The sequence below is a fragment of the Eschscholzia californica genome, unplaced genomic scaffold (assembly GCF_041429995.1).
Source record: "Eschscholzia californica isolate CP2 unplaced genomic scaffold, dmEscCali1.0.p SCAF_1, whole genome shotgun sequence".
Classification (NCBI taxonomy): Eukaryota; Viridiplantae; Streptophyta; class Magnoliopsida; order Ranunculales; family Papaveraceae; genus Eschscholzia; species Eschscholzia californica.
This window is the reverse complement of record NW_028238198.1, coordinates 27,834,335-27,857,260: the sequence shown is the minus strand read 5'-3', so window position 1 is coordinate 27,857,260 and position 22,926 is coordinate 27,834,335. Positions and strand designations below refer to the sequence as shown.

The 22,926-nt window shown below is 33.3% G+C and overlaps 2 protein-coding genes across 4 annotated transcripts; one reads left to right on the top strand and one right to left on the bottom strand.

Moving 5' to 3' along the window:
• Nucleotides 1-3: 3 nt before the first annotated feature.
• Nucleotides 4-7,742, bottom strand: LOC147565721 (kinesin-like protein KIN-5D). Of its 3 annotated transcripts, none has more exons than XR_015230266.1 (23): nt 7,483-7,734; nt 6,872-7,093; nt 6,630-6,759; nt 6,340-6,498; nt 5,762-6,238; nt 5,513-5,610; nt 5,260-5,416; nt 5,087-5,156; nt 4,876-4,952; nt 4,740-4,793; nt 4,557-4,637; nt 4,220-4,331; nt 3,980-4,066; nt 3,701-3,876; nt 3,449-3,610; nt 3,143-3,250; nt 2,905-3,063; nt 2,738-2,821; nt 2,138-2,343; nt 1,364-2,054; nt 993-1,235; nt 768-919; nt 4-475 (listed from the first exon to the last, which is right to left on the bottom strand). XR_015230266.1 is itself a non-coding variant. In XM_086652220.1 (23 exons), the coding sequence occupies exons 2-23, from the start codon at nt 7,057-7,059 to the stop codon at nt 251-253; spliced, it is 3,174 nt and encodes a 1,057-aa protein (XP_086508346.1). In that variant the 5' UTR covers nt 7,060-7,093; nt 7,483-7,742; the 3' UTR covers nt 4-250. The 3 variants fall into 3 exon arrangements, 2 of the variants coding, with proteins under 2 accessions (XP_086508346.1, XP_086508345.1); XM_086652220.1 differs by having other exon boundaries at nt 993-1,102; nt 1,953-2,054; nt 7,483-7,742; XM_086652219.1 differs by lacking the exon at nt 7,483-7,734 and adding an exon at nt 7,197-7,334 and having other exon boundaries at nt 993-1,102; nt 1,953-2,054.
• Nucleotides 7,743-16,907: 9,165 nt separating this feature from the next.
• LOC147565720 (CCT motif family protein) lies at nt 16,908-18,993 on the top strand. The gene is made up of 3 exons (XM_086652218.1): nt 16,908-17,541; nt 18,237-18,407; nt 18,652-18,993. Exons 1-3 carry the CDS (start codon nt 17,035-17,037, stop codon nt 18,895-18,897), a joined length of 924 nt encoding a protein of 307 aa, XP_086508344.1. The 5' UTR covers nt 16,908-17,034; the 3' UTR covers nt 18,898-18,993.
• The last annotated feature ends 3,933 nt before the right edge of the window (nt 18,994-22,926 follow it).

The following is a 22,926-nucleotide window of genomic DNA, read 5'->3' as shown; positions in this document are numbered from 1 at the left end:
ATCTAATCATAAATAATCATGACAATTAATATACCAAAACCTTTTTTAATACACATCTCTCTCAAAATACTCAAGTGGTAATAAGTAATCCTAATACACTCAATTAAAAAAATAGAGGAAATCAAAGAATTGAAACTCCTCAAGACCATAAAAAATGAAAAAATCAAACTTAATCTTGTATAGTTGGCCATGTTTTCTGTACAAGGCACTCTCTACTTGTATTCTCATCTCATTGATCTCTTCTTACCATTTAGTTAATGGTAGTGAGTGGAAGCCTTGAGTCTCTCAAGGATTGCGCGGCCTCGTGTGCTCCTGAAAGATGTTTTACGTCTCCGTTCGCTTGTTTAGTAGACTTTGAATCCCAAAATGACTTTAGTAACTCCTCAAATGGTGGAGTTCTGAGTTCTTCAATAGATGTCATACTTGGTAGAGTCAATGATCGCTTCTTTGGTGTTGAACAAGAAGGTTCATCCACCTGAAAAAAAGGATTTCAATTTTCACATATGGAGTCAGAGTTCATAACGTTTTTATCTGACTCAAGCGTCTGAGTCATCTAAATTACTAACTCGGGCTGATTTTCGGTTTGATTGAGCCAGACGTAAAATAAGTATGAACTAAGAATCCATTAGCTGAAATGACTATTGGATCATTGACCACGAGAAGACAAATCAGACTCGAACGAGTCAGATTCAGACACTCAAAGAAACACTGGCGTAAATACTATCTAAAGATCCAACACTACTATCTAAAGATCCAACACTACTTACCTTATATTCTTTTTCTAGACAGTTTCCTGCATTCTCTTTGATTTCGACAATCTTGTGGTAGTGACCACTTTTCAATTCCCTCAAATCCTCACGGCAGGGACCGATCGTAGAACTGATATTCCCTCGTGCCTCGTGATCAAGTTTCAATCCGTCTGCAAGTTTTTCGTTTCAATTAAAATGCATAACTACACATTACTCAGCTGTTTTGTATGATAAAGAACTTACAGTCAATGGAAGAAAGTAGATTCTTGTTTGCAGTATCCACGTCTTCAAGAGCAGACGAGGCAGCTGAAGATAGCCGAGCACGAAGCATTTGATTCGCTTCCGTTCCACCCCTACAAGTAAAAGAAAACAACGTTCAAGTTGAACAGTCTCAAGTTATGAACTAGATATATTACTAAAAGCAATAAAGAAACATAAGATAGGAGCAATCGAGGAGAATATTCATTCCCTGCCTATATGGTTGGGCTAAGCCAGGCATCATTTTAATTCTAACTAAACTTAATACTTTTAATAAAACAGAAAACAGAGATACTATTAAATATACTTCAATTTTTGGTAGCTTCAAATACTAATGATACGACTATGATTAGGACACATTTACTCACTAAGAGATGCTACACGTGTAAAGCAGATGTTCAATCATCTCACGGTTCACTGTCAAGTTGTAACTTGTAAGAAAGGAAACGTTGGAGTTTCTTCTGGAATAGTTTTGAATTTAATTTATGACCCAGTTAGGAGGGAGTCACATTACCAGAAAGGGGAGGACAAACACAGAAACTCATCCCACATGCCATACTACGGTACATACGGAAAAATAGGAATCATATGTTCTTCAGAGTCGGTGGAATTTACGTTTGGTCAGGACACCATGGAATCATGTGCTCTACAGTGGATGTGGAACTTATGTCTAATCGGGGTACCATTATGCGAAAGATAGGAATCGTGTGCTGATTGGGATACCATGGTTAGAGTATGAAACATATGGAAAGATAAGAATTATGTGCTCTTCAAAGCGGTGGAATTTACGTTTTATCATGATTCCATGTTTAGGCCATCTGAGTCCTTTTTTAGGATTGAAATCCATCATGTTGATGTTGCGGTTTTCAATTCTTCTTTAATATATTCATTCAAACTTTTCAAAAGAAAAAATAGACTCAGTATGACCATCATAGACGAACTTACTGAATGATGGAATCTAAAGCTACGACATTGCCATTCTCCAAACTGAGAAGTGATTCCTTGGCAGTTATCCATTGTTGTGCACCCATTTTTGCCTTTGTCATACTGCAACCAGTTGAGAGAGTTAAGGGAAGAAAAGAATACACATTGAACAGTGTTCTATGTCTGAGCAGATTTAGAAGTCTTACCAATGGTGAAGACTTTCATCCAAGCCATTCTTTCCACTCTCAACTGTGGCAGTATCATCACAGTAATTGTTTTCAGTTTTCTCCATGAAAATTGACCATTCGTCTTTAACCGCTGAAGTGAAATCTTGCATGGTTGACATTTCTTGACGTATTTCACCAGTTCTGCTAACAGCAGTCTCCCGGAGATCATCAACTGCTGTTTGGACCTGAAAAAATAGGTATATTGAAGAGTAAGTTTCTTGTCAAAATCCTTCAGAGCAGAAGTTCTTTCAATAAAAAATTCCTAACTCTAGCCTGTTTTTTGAACTGTCAACTTTATTACCTACCGACCTTGTTATATCAGTCTCTAGAATCCATATAACAGACATATTCGAAGGAAACCCGAAACCAGATTTTGCCTACAGCCTGTACCGAACCACGTATTATCTATCTTATTTATAGTTTACCTAGATTATGTTCAAAGCTACTTCATGTCTCGTAATAGTTTATATTTCACCCCAAAGTGAGCCAATAATAGCATGGGCAACTCGGTAGCAAAAAAACATCAATTTAGTAGTTTCAAAAGGTAAAAATCAAAAGACCTGCTCATCTAATACATACCAGCTTTTTCTTCCTTGCACTTGAACTTGCCAGCAGCTCTGCCACTTTTTCTAGTAGTTGCTTTTCTTCATTAGCAGCACACTCCTAAATGAGTAGACATAGAATTTAGTACTGTTCGCAAGATAAGACGTTAACCACATATAAGTACAAGTGGAGAAAGGAAATACCTCGTATTTCTTTTCAAGCTCACATAGTTTCTGACCCTGGACATTTTGTGATTCCTCAACTATGTGGGAGAGTTTAGAAGCGTGCATGTCTAATGTCTTGAAGAAATCCACTGTAGTTTTAGAAATAGATCGTGTGGTTTCCACTGCTCTTGAGTATCCCTATTCTCAAGTCATAGAAAATTGAATAAGAAACGCTAACGCTCCATAGGCAACTCAGAGTTTAAGTTTATTTGCTGACCTCACGCTGTTGTTGTGCATATGCCGTCAGCTTCTCTCCTTGGTTGGAAAGGCTCATTTGGAGTTCAGTAAGTACAGAATCAGCCTCCGAAGCTATGCCTTTCAAAAGCTGATCCACGACAAAGAAAAGAAAGATCAATAGAGTAACAAATTGGAAGTAGGATAATCAGAAGGAACAGATTCATTTGTCTCAAATAAAAGGGTAATTCATAGGTACCGTAATCGCAAACTGACAAGAATACAATATGTTTTTGTCTCAGAAACTTGAATTTCACTAGATCAAGAGTAAAACAATAGCTAGACTTACATCCTCAAGGGCAGATGAATGCTCAGAGACTTTTGAATTTATATTAGCGAAAGTTGATTGAGAATTTTCATCAAGTTCTCCTGCTAACTCATCCAAAGTTTTCACTCCCATGTTGTACATGGTTTGTAGATCTCCTACCCGGCAACGAAGTTTTTCAGTAGCCTAAAATAGACCATAAGGTACAATTATTAGTTGAAGTCCAGACTGCTAATCAAGCTTTTGTAATATGATTATCATAAATTTACTTCATACCTCTTCTTTTGTGGAAACAAAGGAACTCATATCTTCCTCCATTTCTTGAAGTTGTTTTTCCTGTTGTACTGTGGAAGCTGAAACAGTCTTCTGCAAGACCTCAAGTTGCTGAGTCAATTGAGATTGGAATTTCTGCACAATGTTTCTGTTTCCATCTTCTATTTTATCCTTGCGTTCTGCAGACCGGCCACAATGAAGTGAGTTTTAGAGCCAATAATAATACTTCGGAATTCTCCATGAAAATATAAGCATATTCATCAATTTCACATGGACACTAACCAATTTTGGCGAACAATCCTGAGACATCGGAAGCTGCATTCTCTAGCTCTGATCGAAGTTCAAATGCTCGTTCAGTGAGTGCTTTCTCTGCAAAGTTGATAAAAAAATGACTAAGAAAGCTAGCATGAGCCGGAAACTATGGACATATCAGTTTGGTGGTACTGGCAAGAACCATGTCCAGTCGAAGGAAGCAATAAAAGAAGGGGAACAGAATCCAACATGTAATGGTCATCAGTCTACCTGATCGGAGAAGATTAGAGATGAAAAATTCTTTTTCTTTAATTGTTGCATTCGCCTGTCGATATCTCTCTTCTAGATCAATCAGTGCACTTTCTGTGTTCTCAAGTTTTTTCTGCAGAAAGGAAAAGGTAAAAGAAACTTATACTTTCTTGCATTAAAGATAAGATGCTAAAGAGGTATTGAGCATGAATTAACAGTATATTTTCTGAACAAAAGAAATAATATCTATTGCACTGAAAAATCCCAAAGAATAATAAATCGCAATGTTATAAACATCGGCTCCCAGTTAATCATGAAATCCTATATGCTACAAATGAGTATATAAACCTAATATTACCTGTGTCTTTTCGAGTTTTTCAGTTAATTCAGCAGTCAACAGTTGCTGAGCATTGTAAAGTTCTTGAAGCCCCAGTAGTTGCTGTTCACAACACACCAATAGTTGGTCAAATGTCAAATCTCTATGATAGGAGAGGAATAACTTTTAAATAACTGAATGTGGAAGCCAGATTGTAGTATATACCTTGTCCTTGGATTCTGAGTTGAGTTCCATGTGCTCTATTTTCTCAGCCATAGCCTGGAGAAACAAGTTGAGTATCTAACTCTGTTTGGAAAATAATATATAAATCATGCGACTGAATGGAAAAATATGTGCAAACCTTCTTCTCAGCTTCATCCTGAAGATAACGATCACGGGGTATGTAGATGCCATTTTTCTCTCTTGCAGCATATACCTCTGCAATTAGGAAGCCATAATTTTGAGTACTAGGTTACTTACAATAACATCATGATCAGAAGAACAATTACTAAGAAGGAAAAAAAATAATTAAACAACATTTCAAGCAGTTGAGCTAGGAAGCATTTAATAACCTTGCTTAAGGCGATCAATCTCAGAATACAAATCCTTAATTACAGCAGATTTCATCATCTTCTGGTTCACCTGAAAAGAGTTCAAAGAGATTGGAACTGTCAAGATATGGTTCAAGAAAAGATTAGCAGCGAAGTGGGCTCAAGAAATAAAAGCAGCAAATCAAATTTCTGACCTCTGGCTTGTTCTTGATATTTTTAGCACGGTGTGCGTAGTCTAGGGTGCTAAGTGTCTCTTCCAAACAGTGAATTGAAGGTGATATAGTAGCAATAATGCATGTTTTTGTTTTCCCTCCCAATGAATCCCTGAGTAATCGCGTCAACTTGCTATCTCTGATATCAAACAATGCTTGTTTAATGCTTCTCCCCTAACCCATTTTTCTTACATACCGGAGATAATAACTGTTATAACAGAATTACAAGTTATACCTGTATGGAATGTGACCAGAATGCTCAACAAGTGCGTTTATGCAACGACCAAGAGTAAGCAAGCTTTTGTTGATTTCTCCTGCTTCTCTTGCTCTTCCCTGCAACCATGAAAACCTCATTTAGAGCTAGAAAATCTTAGCAGAATGCAGATATAGTATAATGCACATATGAAACGCAGAAAACCTCATAAAATGGGCTATTGAAACACTAATTAATAGTAGGACCATAGTAGTTTTATGAAAATGATACCTCTCTAGCACCGGAACGTGATATGTTCTCAGAACCAGCAAGATCAACAAGATTAAGCTTTCCACATTTAATTAGCTCTTCTCCTTCCGGTGTACACTCCTTAATATGAATGGTGATTGAAAATATTGAGTGAGAACGACTACTTTGCTTGTTAAGCAGAGTTTCTGCAGTTCGCCTTTTGGACGATCCTTTTTCCAATATTTTATATATTTCATTGGCAGTAGTTACTATCTCTTCTTCAAGACCTCTCACGAGAACACCTCCCTTCCCATCTTCCATTAGAGCAATTGGCTTCTTAGACTTGTCATCAATGAATTTTGACAGTTCTTCTGGAGCCAAAAGATCGGTTATTTCTTCATTGTACAACTCCAAAAATGTAACTTTCATACTATACTCAGCATTCTGAGCTTCGAGTATATCAAAAATTTCCCGAACCGATCTAGGAATAACACCTGCATCATGTGGGAATTCCCCATTCTGCAATACACCAAAATCAACCGCTTATTAGGTATCAAAAATCTAAAATATCAAATTCTACAAATTAAATTCTTTCTTGACTAAGAATAACCATATAAAACCTTTGCTTTTCTTCCTCCTCCTTCCATGGTGTATGTTTTTCCAGTACCCGTCTGTCCATATGCGAAAATGGTGCAATTATATCCCTCTAGAACTTCATTAACTATAGGAGATACAGCTTGTTCATACAAGTCTTGCTGTTTAGATGTAGGACCAAAAACCTAAACAAAATTTTGAACAGGTAAACTACTTCAACAATTATAATCCCAAAATCCTACTCAATATAACTACAATTTGCAAGAATTTGAAGTTTTGAACATACAAAAGGAAAAAAAATAAAAGTCTCTTAAACCTTGTCAAATGCAAATGTTCTATCAATTTGCTTGTTGGCAATGTTCTGAACTGCAGATACTTCTCTTCTATTTTCATTACAAGAAATTACTACTGGCGTGTTAACCCTCGTCTCGTCATCGCTTAAAGGCCTAAACTCGAAACAAAAAAAAAAAAAACCATTATAGTTCAACATTAAGAAACCAAACCCTAAAATCATAATGAAATTAGGTTTCAAAAAAAAAAAAATGAAAATCTCCTTACCTGCATCTAAGAATAACTTGAACATTGACACCTTTTTCTCTATCATGTTTATGACTAGAATTTCCATCTGCAGATCGTAAATCTCTTGTGACCTTATCGCTTGAACGAGGGGTTTGAGATGGTGAAAGAGAAACTAAACCCCCTCCTCCTCCTCCTCTTCTCTGAAGCTGAGATTGTAATGATTCCATCCCTAAATACTTCAATGAATCTCCTACTTTCTTCCTGTAAATCAGTTCAATCAATAAAAAAAATCAAACTTTAAAACCTAAAACATCAAAATGTTACAAAATCAGAACCGATTCAAAAATATTCATCAAGTACCGACCGATTCATTGAGTAAAATCAAGAACGAAAGAAATCAAGATCCATTAAAGATACTTCTAAAGAGTCAACCAAAACATAAATAATGACATGATATATATATATATATATAATCAACAGAAAAAATGAACTAAAAAAATACCAGATTTTTATCGTTAAAATTACTAAAAACAAACAAATACAGTTAATTCGCCAGTCAGATCAAAATCAACTACCAAACTTAATAATCATCAAACGAGAAAAAAAAATGACTAGAGAGAATGAGATAGTTTGAATCAGCTAATCTTTACCTTCAATCAACTGCCGGCCGATTAAATAAAACTTCAAATGTGGAAGAAAAAACAATCCAAAAATCTGATTCGAAGAATAAAAATCGCAGAATCTGAAAAGGTATGAGCTTAATTTGAATCTTTGTAGAAGAAAGTCGAGAGAAGGAGATTGAATATTAGAGTGGAAGAAGTAGAGATAGAGAGAGAGAGTAGAAGAGAGAGAAGAAAGAGAGAATTGAAATTAAATTGTACCGTTAGATAAACGTTTATAGTCGAAGGATAAATGTTAACGTCGTTAATAGTAGCCGTTTTAACATATTTTGTGACCGTTAAAGATGATACGTGATAGCTTATCGTTATTTTCTCAACTTTAATTTAAAAAAGGGGAACGAATAAGAAAGGGACACTTGTTAGGATTTAAATATGAAACTCTTAATAATTACTAGTATTAGATCTCTTGATGTTTCCTAATTTTCCGGAAATAACCCTCTATAAGTCATACTTCTTGAGAAATGCTATACAAACGTTGAGAAACCCTATAAACCAATGGAAACATTCAAACTATTACAAAAGCTAATAGGAGAAAAAAAAAAAATGTAGGACGAGCCAACTAGTTGTCCAGAAAATGAAGCTTTATTTGAAGAAATTTACAAAATTACACATTTTCGTGATGATATAACATTTTTTTTTTAAGAAGGAAACTTAAAATTCATGGACAAAAATCTAAACATCTTATATGTTTTAATAACATTGTGGGGACTGAAAAGCAAATTACAACATGATGTTTTTTATCACTTGTTTATGAGTTTTTTTCAGAGAGAGAGAGAGAGATATTCAATTTTTTTTTTCTATTATTGTTGGTTGATTTTAAATATTAAAGTATTTTAGGTAAAATTGGGTTTTCTTTGAAATTAGCAAATTTTTTTTTTTTTGATGAGATATTGAAATTAGCAAATTGAAAGATAGTTTCTCGACTTTTCTTTGTAGTGGTGGCCTAATATTCTGAATATATAGGCAATTAAGAGGGAAAAGCTAAATAACTTGTGCATTCAGTCTTCTAAGTAGACACTAAACTATTCATTTTATACAAAAGTAACAAATTTGTCCAATTAGCAAATTGAATTGCTGGATTGTGTAACGAATCTCAGTTTTTGTGTTGGCATATAAGTTCTTGTCACGTGAGAATTGTGCATGACAAAGAACGTGCCATCGGGACCATATTGGCAAGATAGTACTTTTATTCTATCGAAGAACGATTTTATTCCCTCACACGTGCTTACACAACCACCGTCAGCCCCATGCTATCTTATGTAGGCAATGTAGCCATCTCTTTGGGGTACGGATGACAATTTGAATTAACCCACGAGACTATACTAAAAGAAATACTAACATTTTCAATCGTTTCAATATGTGATTTTTTAAAAATGAGTAAACTCAATATAATATATATTCTACCATCACCGAGAAAATGGGTATTTCCATAAAATATGGTCTCATTGAAAGATAGTACGAAGAATAATATCACCCAAGAAGCAAAACGAGACACAAAACTATTACTCCGTATTACACAGTAATTTGTACGTATAAAATATAGTTTCAGAAGAACCCAAAAGAAATAAAGAAAAGGTAGGTTTTGATTTTTCTTTTCTACTAACAACAAGACATTATGAGAGAGAAAACAAACTATTTTACTTGGATAATACTCTTTATGTATTATTCTCTTCTGCTTATACTTTACTTTTACTCCTTGTTTTTCCACATCAAAAGAACTCCCCTTAATCTGACAACAAACAAAGACAAATCTAAAATATCCTTTGGCTCTTATGCTTACCCAATTTCTTTGTTTCAAGAAACCCTAGCACCAACTTTTTAAGGTGGTTTAGCTGGTTTACAATGAATTGTCTTGTACAAGAATGATTAACTAACTGTCTTTGTGTTCTTGCTAAGAATATGACAAGAATTTAAATCAGCCCTGTAAAATTGAACAAGATGAAATAAAAAAAAAAAGAAATTGATTCAAGTAGGTTTGCTTTGGCCTGCCCAAAACCAATGGGTTGTAGTAAAACAGTTTAAATAGACCTATGTTTAGTTTAGGGCCTTAGGATACATTTACTGGGCTTTTAGTAAGGATTGCTTAATGGGCCTATTGAGGAGGGATTGGATTTGGGAAATTTTAAATACACTTACATCAATGATATTTGTTGTTCAAGTCAGAGGAGATATGAGTGCATATAACAATAAAGGTGAGTGCATGAAACATTTCCCATTGGATTTTACTAGACATTATTTGATGAGAAATTTTATAGGAAAATTTTAAATGCACTCCCCATTTTTGTTATATATACTCACGTGAGTCACGTCAAAGGTAAGTTGTTATTCAAGTCAAAGGAGATGTGAGTGCATATAAAAGAAATGGTGAGTGCATTTGGTTTTTGTCAGGAGACTGAGCTTTGAACGTAAAATTGAGAAATTCTTAGGCACTAGGGAATTGCTAAGCCCGACTCCCACGATAACAGTCAAGTAATTTCGGTGTTCCTTCTCCGCGGCGGATTAGCCCTCACATACCGCGAAGTCAATCTTATAACGACACTGAAATTTGCACTCAACTGTTTAGACTTCAGGGTCGTCCTGTGGATCAATTGAGGTGCTTGCAAACTGGCTCAAATTACCACATCTTGCCAAAAAAAAAAAAAAATTGGATCATCGACAAATGTTGCCTAATGTCTTATTTAGAATTCAACTCATTTAAGCAATATGCCCTACAAATCACTTCAAAATTGAGACAAGTTGGGTAAAAAAGCAAACAAAAGAAGTGGAGAAAAGAAACTTTGTCACACTCTAAGATTTCAGTCTTTTGTAGCACTACTACCATAAGCATAATATCCCTCTAATTTGAAGTCTTTGAAAGATATCACATCCCACACATTGAAACAAAGAACCTCAATGACTAAATCAAAGTGAAGATTGGAGGATTTGGACATCCGAACTTCTTTCCCAATTTTAGCAAGTCACCCACAACTAAGTGGTGAGACTTTGCAAAAAAAAAAAAAAAAGTGGTGAGACTATTATGTTGACCCTAATGAATAAAATCACAATATAGCATTCTAGGGATATATAGGCATTATTATATCTATTTTGCCAAGGAAAAGTTAAATTGAATTATAAAGATTCTTTTTCAATATTTCTTGTTTATAGACAGGGTAACTATTTAGAAGATTGAGCATAAAAGGGTTCTTTTATTTTTCCAAATCAGTTGATAAAGGAATTCTGATGAAAAAATTTAACTATCGCGAACAACCATGACAAAAAAAACTCACTAAATCTTTAATCTCGAATCGGAGAATAAAATGTTTGTCTAAAGGCAAGCAAACCCACACACGAACTCTCTAGATCATAGAGCTTCAATTTTATATCAAGCACTACCAACATATCTTTCAACCATTCTTATACGAATTCGAATCTAAATTCATTGACTAAGCTAATCCGACGACCCACCTAGCTTGCTAGTGCAGTGTTTCCCTAAAAGTTTGTTTGTACTAAATTGCATGTGAAATTTGAACTTAGGTCACAATTAAAACCCAATGACTTTACAAAATTCAAAAGGACAACTCTTCTGCATAATAAGTAGGATAACTATTGGACTTTCAATTCAAGTAATGATCCATTAAATAGCCTAACTCATTCAGGACAAGTCAACTAGCTTTAGTGGGGTATATAACACTTACAAATTCATGTCCAATTTCATTGCATGAGATATTGAGATGTGATATAGTTTGTGTCTCTTTCTTGGTTGAAAGGGGACCCCTCTTAATGGGAAGGCACTTGTACTTGAGTTTCTTTCAATTTAAAAAAAGAGAGTTTGGTAGGGACGACTACATACACCTTTTACGTGTAAGTTACTAAGATAGTAAATTATGAACTAAAAAAACAAATAACTGAAGTAATCTGGTCGATAAAAACATATGACATTTTTCAAATGAAAAATGAAGAAGGTAAGGGGAGATGAATACTTGTAGCTTCCTTATCTTTCATATTTTGACGAAGTACAAACCAATTAGTAGTGTATGAAAAACGGAACGGGTTGACTGAGCACAACGGCGAACACTATCTCAAGGAAGTAGTATTATTTAACAACTATCCCACAGTAGAACTCTTAATCCACCAAAACTAGTTTTACAAGTACAACATTGTGCCACTAGACCACCTTGTGCACTTGTACTCAAGTTGGTCTGTTATGTTATATCAATGTTGTACTAGATTTTTTGTTACCTTTTTACTCAAGTGGAGTGGGTGTCCCCCCAACTAGCTAGCTTGCATGAAGAGATTTGTCATTTGGAACTGGCTAAAGACATGCTTTTCAATTAGTTCCAAATGTTAGTTCAAAAATTAAAATGCTTATATCTACTAGAAAAGGTGGTAAAACTACTTATGTTTCCAATTTTCAAACACCTAATTACCCTAATTCTAGGTGGTGTTTGTCAACAATAGGCTCATGTTAGATTTGAGAATATTTGTTTAAAAAAAGTTTTGGAAATATCTGATTCGTCTAAATGGATGAGTTAGGTTGATTTTAAGTCCACTTAAATCAGACTTACTAGAATTAGTCTTAATTAAAGGACCATTGTCCAAAACAACTATTGTTACCTCTTATTGATACAGATTAGACTTAGACAAACCAGATTTAGATAAATAACTTAAACGAGAAACAACCACTTAAGTTTGCACATCTTTGTTTGTCGCTGGTACACTAGTTTAGATAACCAGTTTACACCATATAACCCTTAACAAAAAAAAAAGTTCACACCATATAACAATATATTTGGGTTTCAAAAAAAAAACAATATATTTGAAATGAACATGACCTAACACGTTAACATCGCTAGCTGCCCAACTGAATGCCAACTATTCCACTTTAGCTAAGTTAGATAGGTCTGCCACTGAACAACAATACTCACATAGTCACATTTACTTTGAAACATATTTCAATCAAGTCATTATGCATTATGTAAATAATATCACTGTAGAGTCAAAATAATTTGGGTGTTGAATAGTGCCACTAAAGAGTGGGGTAAGGGTCCCCTAATTTACACAAGTGTGCTCAAACATTTAGGGTTTTAGTACTATCATTCAGGTCATCAAAACTAGCAAAAGAATGTGAGATAGTAGCAAACTTTATTGTTCCTTTTATCATTCTTGTTATGATCACAAAAACCCTAAAAATCTAAAGTAACCATCTACATGACCTAATTTTTAATGATTGGAATTACATATGCCCATCACATGGGTTTCAAATAATTTATGTCAAAAGTAATAATCAATGTGTGTAATTGGTTTATTGATTTTATTAAAAAAAACACCACTTATTACACAATATTGATAGTTAAATCTTCTCGTTTCCTAATCATAAGTGAAGGCTCTAAAGCATTTTAGATTAAAACAAAATTCAAATTCTTATTTTACACAAAATAGGCCCTAATAATCCATCGACAATGGATGGAAATGCCTATTACCACATAGTACATATATATGTTTGGGTGTTGCTTAAAGCACCCGTCCAAAATGCTATAAGTGAGCATGATTTTCTTTTACTTGAGTCAATGGTTGTTGACCACGTACACAACAACTGACATGGGTATAAAGGGTGACGTTCACCTCCATTTCCTCTTTCACCTTCACAAAAATCTTAACAATATTTCAAAAGTGGTTTAAGAAAAAAGACAATATTTCAAAGAGTCCGTGGGTATATGGACCAAAATAATGTTCAAAAAGGGTTTAGGATCCAATCTTGTAAAAAAATAGATTTTTAGTCCTTTTGCTCTTGGGTCTAAAAACCCTTACTATCTATACAACAATTCCATCCGTGTCCCAAACCATTTTCGCGAGATTTTAGATTGTGGGGCCGGATCGAAAATTCCAACGACTTAATTAACCGTGAATTTGGGATAAATTATAGAAAACAAAATTAAAACTTTCCCAAAACGAAACATTTCCAAAAATCCTAACCTAAATCTTCGAAACGCATTACCAGAAACTAATCAAACGCTGAAAAGAAGGAAATCAAATTTGAGCGTTATTTGGGGGATTTATTAGCAAAAAACGGATAGAAACAAATCATAATTTCTCTCTCCTCTAAACAGATTAGGAAATCAAATTTTCTCTATCTTACTATATAAGTTTTTTTTCGATTCAAATCAATTTTCTCTCACTAAACTTTCAGATTTGGAAAGAGTATATTTTCTGGGATCAATTTAGCGTGATTTGGGGGTTAATATACAAAACTTATATATCACTTTCTCTCACTTAATTTTCAGATTTGGAAATAGTATATTTTTCTAGGAACATTACAACAACATTTGTTTTCGTTTTTACTCATACATAAATACACATCGAATACAAATTATGAAACAAATACGTAAATTATGTGTTATTTATGACGAGGAAACCAACATTTGTCATGTATACAACGAAATTTATCAGCTGTATGTGTGTCATGTTCAATAAATTACACATAATTTCTTTTACATTACACATCGTTTACATTCTGTTACAAAAAAATCGTTTACACTATATTGTCGAAGAACATATGTAGTCTTGAGTAGGACAAACAACATTTACACTATATTGTCGAAGAGCATATCCAAATGCTTTTGCACCACCAGGAAACAAATGACCAACTCCAGTAAATATTTTATCCCAACCATCAGATTTTAGTTTTGTGGTCTTACTTAGATTGGATGATTCTGTAGGAAATTCCATAAGTAACGGCAAAACTACAAAAAGAAAACATATACATTTGTCAGCAAAACATATAATTTACTAGAAACGACATGCATAATGGAATAAATTATGCATACTGTTTGTTAAACTTCATAATGTGTTATGAGACAAACATAACTTTAGTTTGAATCACAAGGTCACTGTTATGTGAAAAAAATAAGTATAATGTGCAATAAATTACATACAATTTTTGGAACATTTATTGTACTATAAACGGCAACTGTTTTGGGGGAAAAGTACGTGTAATGTTGAATAAATTATATATAATTTATGCAGATTTATAAGATGTTTTTAATATTATTTATAAAGTATGTATAATTTGTAACAAAATACATATATTTTACATTCTATTATAAAAACATCGTACAGAAGATGTTTGCGTTATGTATGTGTTATGTTCAGTAAACATCATGTGATGTTGTGTAAATTATATATCGTTTACATTCTGTTACAACCAAATCGTACGAGATCTACTCTGGATCAAAAATGATATGTAATTTGTTGTAAACGATCCGTAATTTATTTTAAATTATATATCGTTTGCATTCAGTTATAACAAATCGTACGAGATCTTCTCTGCATCAAAAATTGTACGGAAACCTTGATGAAGATTTGAAAAAATGATCTAAAAATCAAAATCTATAATCTAAAACTACTAAAAAGTAACAAAATACATAGAGACAAACACTTCTTAATCGAATAAAATGAATTGCAAAGACGGATTTAACATTAACATCATAAAATCGGTTATGAATCTTAGAGAGAGAAAATACTGAATAATGATGAAGATTTGATTAGATGATAGAGAGAAAAATTTGATTATAATGAAATCCATGAACAAAGTTAAAGATGAAGATGAAAAACATTAAACAGAAAAGAAGAAACCAAAACCTTTAACATTACCTGAAAAGCAATATTAAATCTGATTTAATGGAGGTGTTTACAGCTGCTCTAATGAAGATGAAACAAGCTTTCTGAGTTTAATGGAGGTTTTGTTATGTGAATCGGATTTAGAGGGAGAGAATAAAGAGGTTCGGTTACTAAAAATAATGAAGCTAACCTTACTTTGTTTAGAAACGTGATTGGAGAGAGAATGTGGGAGATAAAAATGGAAGAAGATATTTATGAATTTTGAAGATAAATCAGTTATAATATATGAGGAAGGTTAGATTAGGAATTAAGATTTATTTGGTATTCCAGGGATTTGTGTCTTCTCTCTAGATGAGACCAAATGGAGTAGATATCCATTTATATTATTATTTTGGTTTTAAAACCCTTTATAGGATTATAGAGGACTATATCTCCTATTAGGACTCGTTTTTTGGGTTATAAACTCAAAAAAAGTATTTCAAAAGCCCTATGTAAAGGTCTACTACTGCCGATATTCTCCGGCACTATCAATATATTATTTGATGTTTGTAATGATGTAAACAAAATATTTTCTAACCCATTATTTCTGAATACGTAAAATATAGTTTAGTACAAAAAATATATGAATCTGGGCTACAGACTCGGACTGATCCCAGTTCATCTGAACTTATTGTAATAGCACTTTCAGCAAAGGCATAAAATGTATAACGACGTGTAAGTTATAAGGCTTTATGAATAATGTGACACGGACATCAAAATGCATTCAATTCATTCATCCCCAATAACAAATCATGTTTGGAAATGAATTTTGTAATCAATGTCTCCTTAAGAAAAAGAAAAATTTCCTTAACTCATAATATCTACTGTTGACCCATTCTCAGATTTTGACATATGAGTAAGTTGACTTCCATCAAACCAACCCTAATTCATTCAATACAATCTCATAAAATCAGTTTTCCTTTCAGTCAACGCCACGGACGCTGACGTCATCGTTAGTGTCATCATCCATATGGTAGGACAATTGCTAACAAGAACCCACCTGTTACTAGATTATAGTTAGGGTTAATTGCGTTTTAACTCTTAATTTGTGACTAACTCACCGTTTAGGCATACTATTATAGCCAACCGGACTTAACACTTATAGTTATTACAGCCAATAATTTTTTGGTCGTTGCTTTGGGGTATGTTATTCGTTGGGCGAGTATGAAAACTTCAGATCAATCTAATTTGGTTCAATTGACTTGATTAAGTTAAAAATCAACATTATTGTAGACCCAAATATTAAAATGTTTGTATATTAGTCACTCATCTTCATTTTAATGATCTTCCTCCTCCTTATCATCATCTTCATCTGCACCACATTTGACCATCACCATTTTATTCTCATCCTCTATATTCTTTTCACTCCTCTCAAATTCTCTTTGTGGACAAAAAAACTCTTCTACTGCTCAGATACATATAAAAAAAGTGAAGTTACGGAAAAAGAGAGATTGTGGAAAAGGAGAGAGAAAATGGGTGATGGTAGGAGGAGGTGGTGCGGTCTGGAGTAACGGTGGTGAAGATGAAGTGAAAATGAAGAAATAAAACAAATAATTTAATATTTAAATCTTAATATTACTCTCCATATAAGTATATAACCTAATCAAGTCAATTGGGTCAAAACAAGGTCCACTTTTTTTTTTTTGGTCTTCATTTACATAGCAAAACTTTCTGGGACAATTGTGGTTAGTTTTGAGCTAACTTTGTCTAATGGTATAACTGAGCAACTATATAGTGTTGGATATCAGCATCCCCATTGTATCCCACTTCTTTGATACCACTTGAGTAGTGTATTAAAGAGAGTTCACCTCATTACAAACACTACCAACTCTCCCTTCCAATTTCCATCATCAACAACACCACTCTCCGATCATACCGAAAGACAACATGTATGATTACGACGATTTCTTCTCCGTCACCACCACCACCACCGCCACCGCTGATTTCTTCCCTTACGACTCACAAATCCCAACTCCTCCACCAATTTACTCTACAACAACTCCTACCCATACTTTTCCTCCTCCTCCTTTACTTGTTCCCACCACCACCACCACCACCACCACCACTACGGAGTTCGACTCAGTTCAGGAACTAAGTGCATTAGAATCGCTTAAATCGGAAATTGGTTATTATAGTAGTAGTAGTAGTTATGAGTCACCGAGTTCACTACCGAGTTGTTACCTTCAAGATTATTATCAAGGACGATCCGGTCATCATTTGGTTCAGAGAAGCTTAAGTAGTCACTCGTTTCAAAAGGACGGGTTTTATAATCATCATAATCATCATCATCATCCGAATTATTCGCTTCTCGAGGAACCTAGCCATCATGAGATGTTATCTGATGATTTGGAGAATTGTCCAATCAGAAAGGTTTACAGCACGGGCGACCTGGAGGTATATATCCTAAAAAAAAGAAAATAAAGCTTGGTGTTTGACAAATAGAAGTACGAGTTGGTCGTTATATTATTAAATGACTTCAGATTTTTGTTTAATTTTCGAGGCATACACTATTGTACTAGATCACAAACGGGAGATGCTAGAGTTACAAAGGACTTTGACAAAAGAAAGTTCTCAGCTGATGTGGTGGTTGTGATATTCATCTCTCAACGGTTTAGATTTAGTCAAAGTTTCAAACCACAACCGCCACATCATCTGGGAACTATTTTTTGTCAAAATCTTTAGTAACTTTAGCATTTCCCATCACAAAATAAAGTGTTATGGTCGTTATCTTATTAAAAGACCAAAATACCCTTGTTAATGGAGACTTCTATTTTGGGAAAATGATTTTCTATGAAGGAGTAAAAATGGGTAGGACTATTTTCTACTTTCTTCTAAAAAATTTCTTAATAATTCTTCGAGTAATTCTGCACGACTACTAGTGAAAATGCTCCATTTGCTTTAAGTTTGAGTCAATATTGATAATTATTTGGTTTAGTTACACTTACTATTTTATCTTGAGTGGCTTAGATTAGAAGAAAAACTATTATCTTGGTCCCATATTGAAATAAAGATGTGAATGTATTGTTTTAGCTAAAATGGTATGAATTGCTAAACGAAGGCTAAGATTCTCCTCTTTTTGTTGGTACCAGATGATTAATATAGCTCAACGTATTGGACGATCAGAAAGTCCATTATCGTATGAAAATTGTACAATTGAAGGAATAAATAAAGTTGGTCGTTACACTGCAGAAGAACGAAAAGAGAGAATAGAGAGATATAGGATGAAGAGAAACCAAAGGAACTTCACCAAGAAAATCAAGGTTGGTTGTTATATTCTCTTTAGCTCACTTTTCAACTTTTAATCAACTATACAATTACCATTTAGGAGCTAAATTTGTTTTAGAATATAATCCCTAAATAGTTAAATATGCTTTATTTCACCTTTCGACTTTTGATTCCAACCCTTACCAATTATGAGCTCTTGGCTACTAGAAGAATAATTTTTTTACTTACTAGTAATTATCTTTTAATAATATTTTGTCCTATACTTATTCTTTAATACAGTATGCATGTCGGAAAACACTAGCGGATAGTCGTCCAAGAATTAGAGGTAGATTTGCAAGGAACGAAGAAATGGGCGAGACTAGTAGTTCTCAAACTCAATGGAATCTGCAGATGGGTGCAGATGAAAATGATGAAGAGATCATTGTTGATGATGTTTGGATCAATTTCTATGAAGCTTTTTCTGCTAATAAATTAATAAGTGTTGATGAAGGTATAATTAATCCCTTCATTGTTAATTGTACTTAATTGGTTTCTTAATTTAGTAGTATTAGCAATTAAATAATGATTCAATGTCACTATGTATAGTACATATTATAAATCAAGTTTATATAATGTAATTAAGATCTTTCTCTTTTTATAATTTAGTTTGTTCATGTGACAAAATAATTTTAACTTTAAAAAATTTCCCGAAACATGAAAAGAATGGGAAACACAAATAAAGAAAACGACGGGCATGACGTGACAAAAAAAAAAAAAAAAATCAGGTTGAAAGCGTGCAAGACAATTTATAGATCTTTATGTCCACCTCAAACTATAGAAGTTGGGAAAAAATTGGGTATTTCGATAATTTACCAAAGGGATTGTCACTTCACATATACTCTAAGAAAGTTAAAAAGTATAGTGAAGAGCTAGAGCCCCATAAGAATCTGTAGTTCATGTGGAAAAAGGTAAAGCAACTTTTGCTCTAGAATTTTGGATTAGGAAAGAAATTATATAGGGTTCCATCAAGTATGCTTTCGATTTTGTTTGGTATACGCAAAATTGTTAGCAATAATACCATTCCAAATTACACTTTGATGTTCTCATATTAAGTGCAAACATATAAGATTTTGGAACTAAGCTACATAAATTTATCAAGATGGTTGTCGTCTTCAAAATGAGAAATTATACCTAGCTACTAGCTCTTAACTACTTCATTTGCGAACATTTTAAATAAACTCTATCAAAGGCATAAATAAAGATGTATATATTGCCTATGCTCTAGATAAAAATTTATTTGGTTAACTCGAAAAAGCATATTATAAACTAACCATAAATAGATAATTTATATTAAACAATTGTATATGCAATAAAATACCATTAGAGCGTCAATGTCACAACAATTTCAAAATTAATTGTTTGTCCGCATTTTATTCTAAACTTTTTCTTTGCAAATTGGACTATTTTACTCGAATATATGGAATACTTAATGGAAAGGATTATACAAACAGTAGTACTTAATCGGCGCTTAGCGTCATTTTTACAAAAGCAAAACAAAAAATTTATTTAATTATTTTAAAAACATTATTTCAAAATCTTCTATCGAAACTTACTTCTAATTGTTTTATAAAAACTCCAAAAAAATAAGAAAAAGAAAACCCACTTGAATTGCTTTTTTGCATAAGAAATTAAACAAAAGTTTATCAATGTCCACTAGTGATGCTCTTCCATAGCACAATTATAGAAATATAAAGATTGAACCAGCAAGATTATTTCACTATGGACCCTTATATATGGGATTTCTTCTTTTAAAGTGTTTATTTGGCTTTACAAGCTTAATGATATGAGGAGGGTCCTCCAAAAAGCACTTTGAGCTCACAAAAAAGTATTTTAAAAGGATAATTTTAGATTAAAATAAGTGATTATTGAGTCAAAATCTTGACTAGAATATGACTTTATACACTACTAAAGGACTACTACTATTCTCTCTTTGATTAGAATGAGTATTCTTGTTCTATGAGAGGGAGAGAAAAGTGGGGAAGGTGGATCTCTTGATTCTTGTCGGCACTAGCATAACTAACCCACTCACTTTTGGGCATAAAAACAATGTGTTAAGGACTTACCAAGAAGGAGTAAAGAAACCCAAACCCTAGACATCTTAATCTATTTCTTGGAATTTTAAGATCAAACTCTATTAAAATTATCATAAATATTCTAGGGCGCACGTTTGTACTCTCATAATGTAGAGCTCAGTAGACCATCATCTACATAACGCACTTAAACACATGTTTTTAGTTCTTCTGGCAAGAGTTAATAATGTTTAAAGCAAAAAATTGAACAAATTAATCTACTGTACTAAACACTAAGAATGAAAATTGAACAAATTAATGTATGTAGATCTGTCTCGTTTTAGATATCCCGTTGTTTAAAATCAAGTTAAATTACAGTTTTGGTCACACTCGTAACTTAGACCTATAAAATAGGCAGGTGTCACTTCCATCTTACTTCGCATGTCATTTTGAGTGGGCACATAGTGGTTGAGGCTCCCAAAACAACTTCCTCCAAATGAAGGGATTGGAATTTTGGAATCAAGCTACGAAGGTAAAAAATAACTTTTTATGTGAAAAGCCCCCTTCCCCTTCAGTTTAGTGAAATATTTCTTTCCTACAATGAAAACCTTTTTCACTTTTCTAATCTTATGGTGAGTTTGATTCCCTTTTTTACTATTGGGAAAGAAAAACAACTTTATGTACCATATTCTTATACATTTAAAATAGAAAAAATATAAAACTTTCTCCAAAATTACAAGCACAACCTTAAGACCAGTTCTCATCAAAATTTGTTTTTTCGAGATAGTTTTAGACTGCAAAAATCATAACGAATGTGAAACTTACGAATAAAGTTTCACGACATGTGTAAAGTCGATTTTTTTGTTAGGTACTTAAGTTGTATGAAATTGGAGTTTGGTACGTTAAACATAAGGTGGGTCTTTCTTAAAGAATCTCGTTGACATGTTTTCCACACCATCACTTAATCATCTGAACCCCAAGCCTTTTTCATTTAAGCAAATTTTTGACATTTTTACTCTAAGAAAATCTAGTTCATAACAACTCAATATATGCAAAAAAAAAAAAGAATTAATAAATAAGAAAAACAGAATTAGGGTAAACTAAAATTAAAAGTTTAGGTATGTCATAAGTACTAATTGTTCAAATACTTAGATACAGAAAGCGAAGTCCAAAATGATGTATGCAGAGAAGTTAAAGCTTCCATTAACATTGTTGTAGAAATAGCAACTCACCCGTCACTTGAGTATTCTAAGAGCAAAAGCCTAATACGAAAGGTTGCCCATTTACAAGCTTTTGATATCAATCGAACTATGTGAAACCTTTTTCCCTTATGGTCTTATTCAAGTTTAATTCAACAGTTGATGTGGCATCTTACTTACTATATATTTTTGTTAAATTAATGTTGAAAATAGCAACGATTTGAAACAGTTAACGCAAATGGTCTCATCTACGCATTCTCATTGAGTAAGACACTGAGTGAGGTAACACTCCCAAGCCTAAAACAATCTACTGCAATAGGGGATTAATTGATGTCAACTCTTTCCTAATTCATTTGCTTTAACATTTTTTTTTTCATTATTTTCCTTCTCTTTCTCTCAAACTTTCCCTGCCCTATCATTTTCATTCACTATTCCGATAATTTCTTCTATTAAGAAAATGACCTAATGTAGGAATATACATACGCTGTTTTAATATTCTTTCAACTAAGAATCCTCAAGATGTATGAAGAAAATACTTACATATATAAATATTTTTTGTTGACAATGAAGAAAATACTTATAGACAGTGTTAGTTTAAATTTCATGTTTTACTATATTTGGGGACAAATAACTGACTGATACATTTGTCTACTGAAGAAGTTAACACAACTCTTTTCCTATAAGCTAATAACGTAAACCCCTTGCACAAAATCAAGTTAAGAGCATCCCCAACCCCAAAGGTGCTTGTCAATTTGGATACATCTTTATCAAACAAATTGGCAAAATGCCAAAGGTCATTCTGAGGGGTGATTCAATTTATTTCACCAAATCTTAATTCTTCATTACCACAATGGCATAATGCTACTATAGTCTATTTTATTTCTTTACTAAAATATACAAATTTGAATTAAAATGAATTTTGTTTTTATGAGAAGAGCAGCCTTGACCTGATTTTATTAAGACGAAATATTAGCTACATCAATCGCCAATTGACTTGCAATGCAAGAAGGGATGGTCGGATACACTTAACTTTGAGTTACATTATTCATAAAAACAAATTTCACAAATAAATGAGCAATTCTAGTCTATCGAAATTCAGCGCCTCTAACTAAAATGCTGTGAGAGGCGGTTTTGTAATTGCTAGAGGCGGTTTGAATTGTTGATTGCTAGAGGCGGTTTTGGATTCCTAATTAGGTTGGTTTCTAATTAGGTTGGTTTCTAATTCCTAATTGGGTCGGTGGATGCATTGAGTTTCTAAATCCTAAGTTGGAGTCGGCTTATAATAATATAAATAGGGGAGCCAATCA

Coding starts and splice junctions, on each gene's coding strand:
- LOC147565720 (XM_086652218.1), top strand. CDS start 17,035: ATGTATGATTACGACGATTTCTTCTCCGTCACCACCACCACCACCGCC. Junction 17,542..18,236: donor ACAGCACGGGCGACCTGGAG/GTATATATCCTA, acceptor TGTTGGTACCAG/ATGATTAATATAGCTCAACG. Junction 18,408..18,651: donor ACTTCACCAAGAAAATCAAG/GTTGGTTGTTAT, acceptor TCTTTAATACAG/TATGCATGTCGGAAAACACT.
- LOC147565721 (XM_086652219.1), bottom strand. Junction 6,760..6,871: donor CAAGTTATTCTTAGATGCAG/GTAAGGAGATTT, acceptor TTTCGAGTTTAG/GCCTTTAAGCGATGACGAGA. Junction 3,251..3,448: donor ATTCATCTGCCCTTGAGGAT/GTAAGTCTAGCT, acceptor GTCGTGGATCAG/CTTTTGAAAGGCATAGCTTC.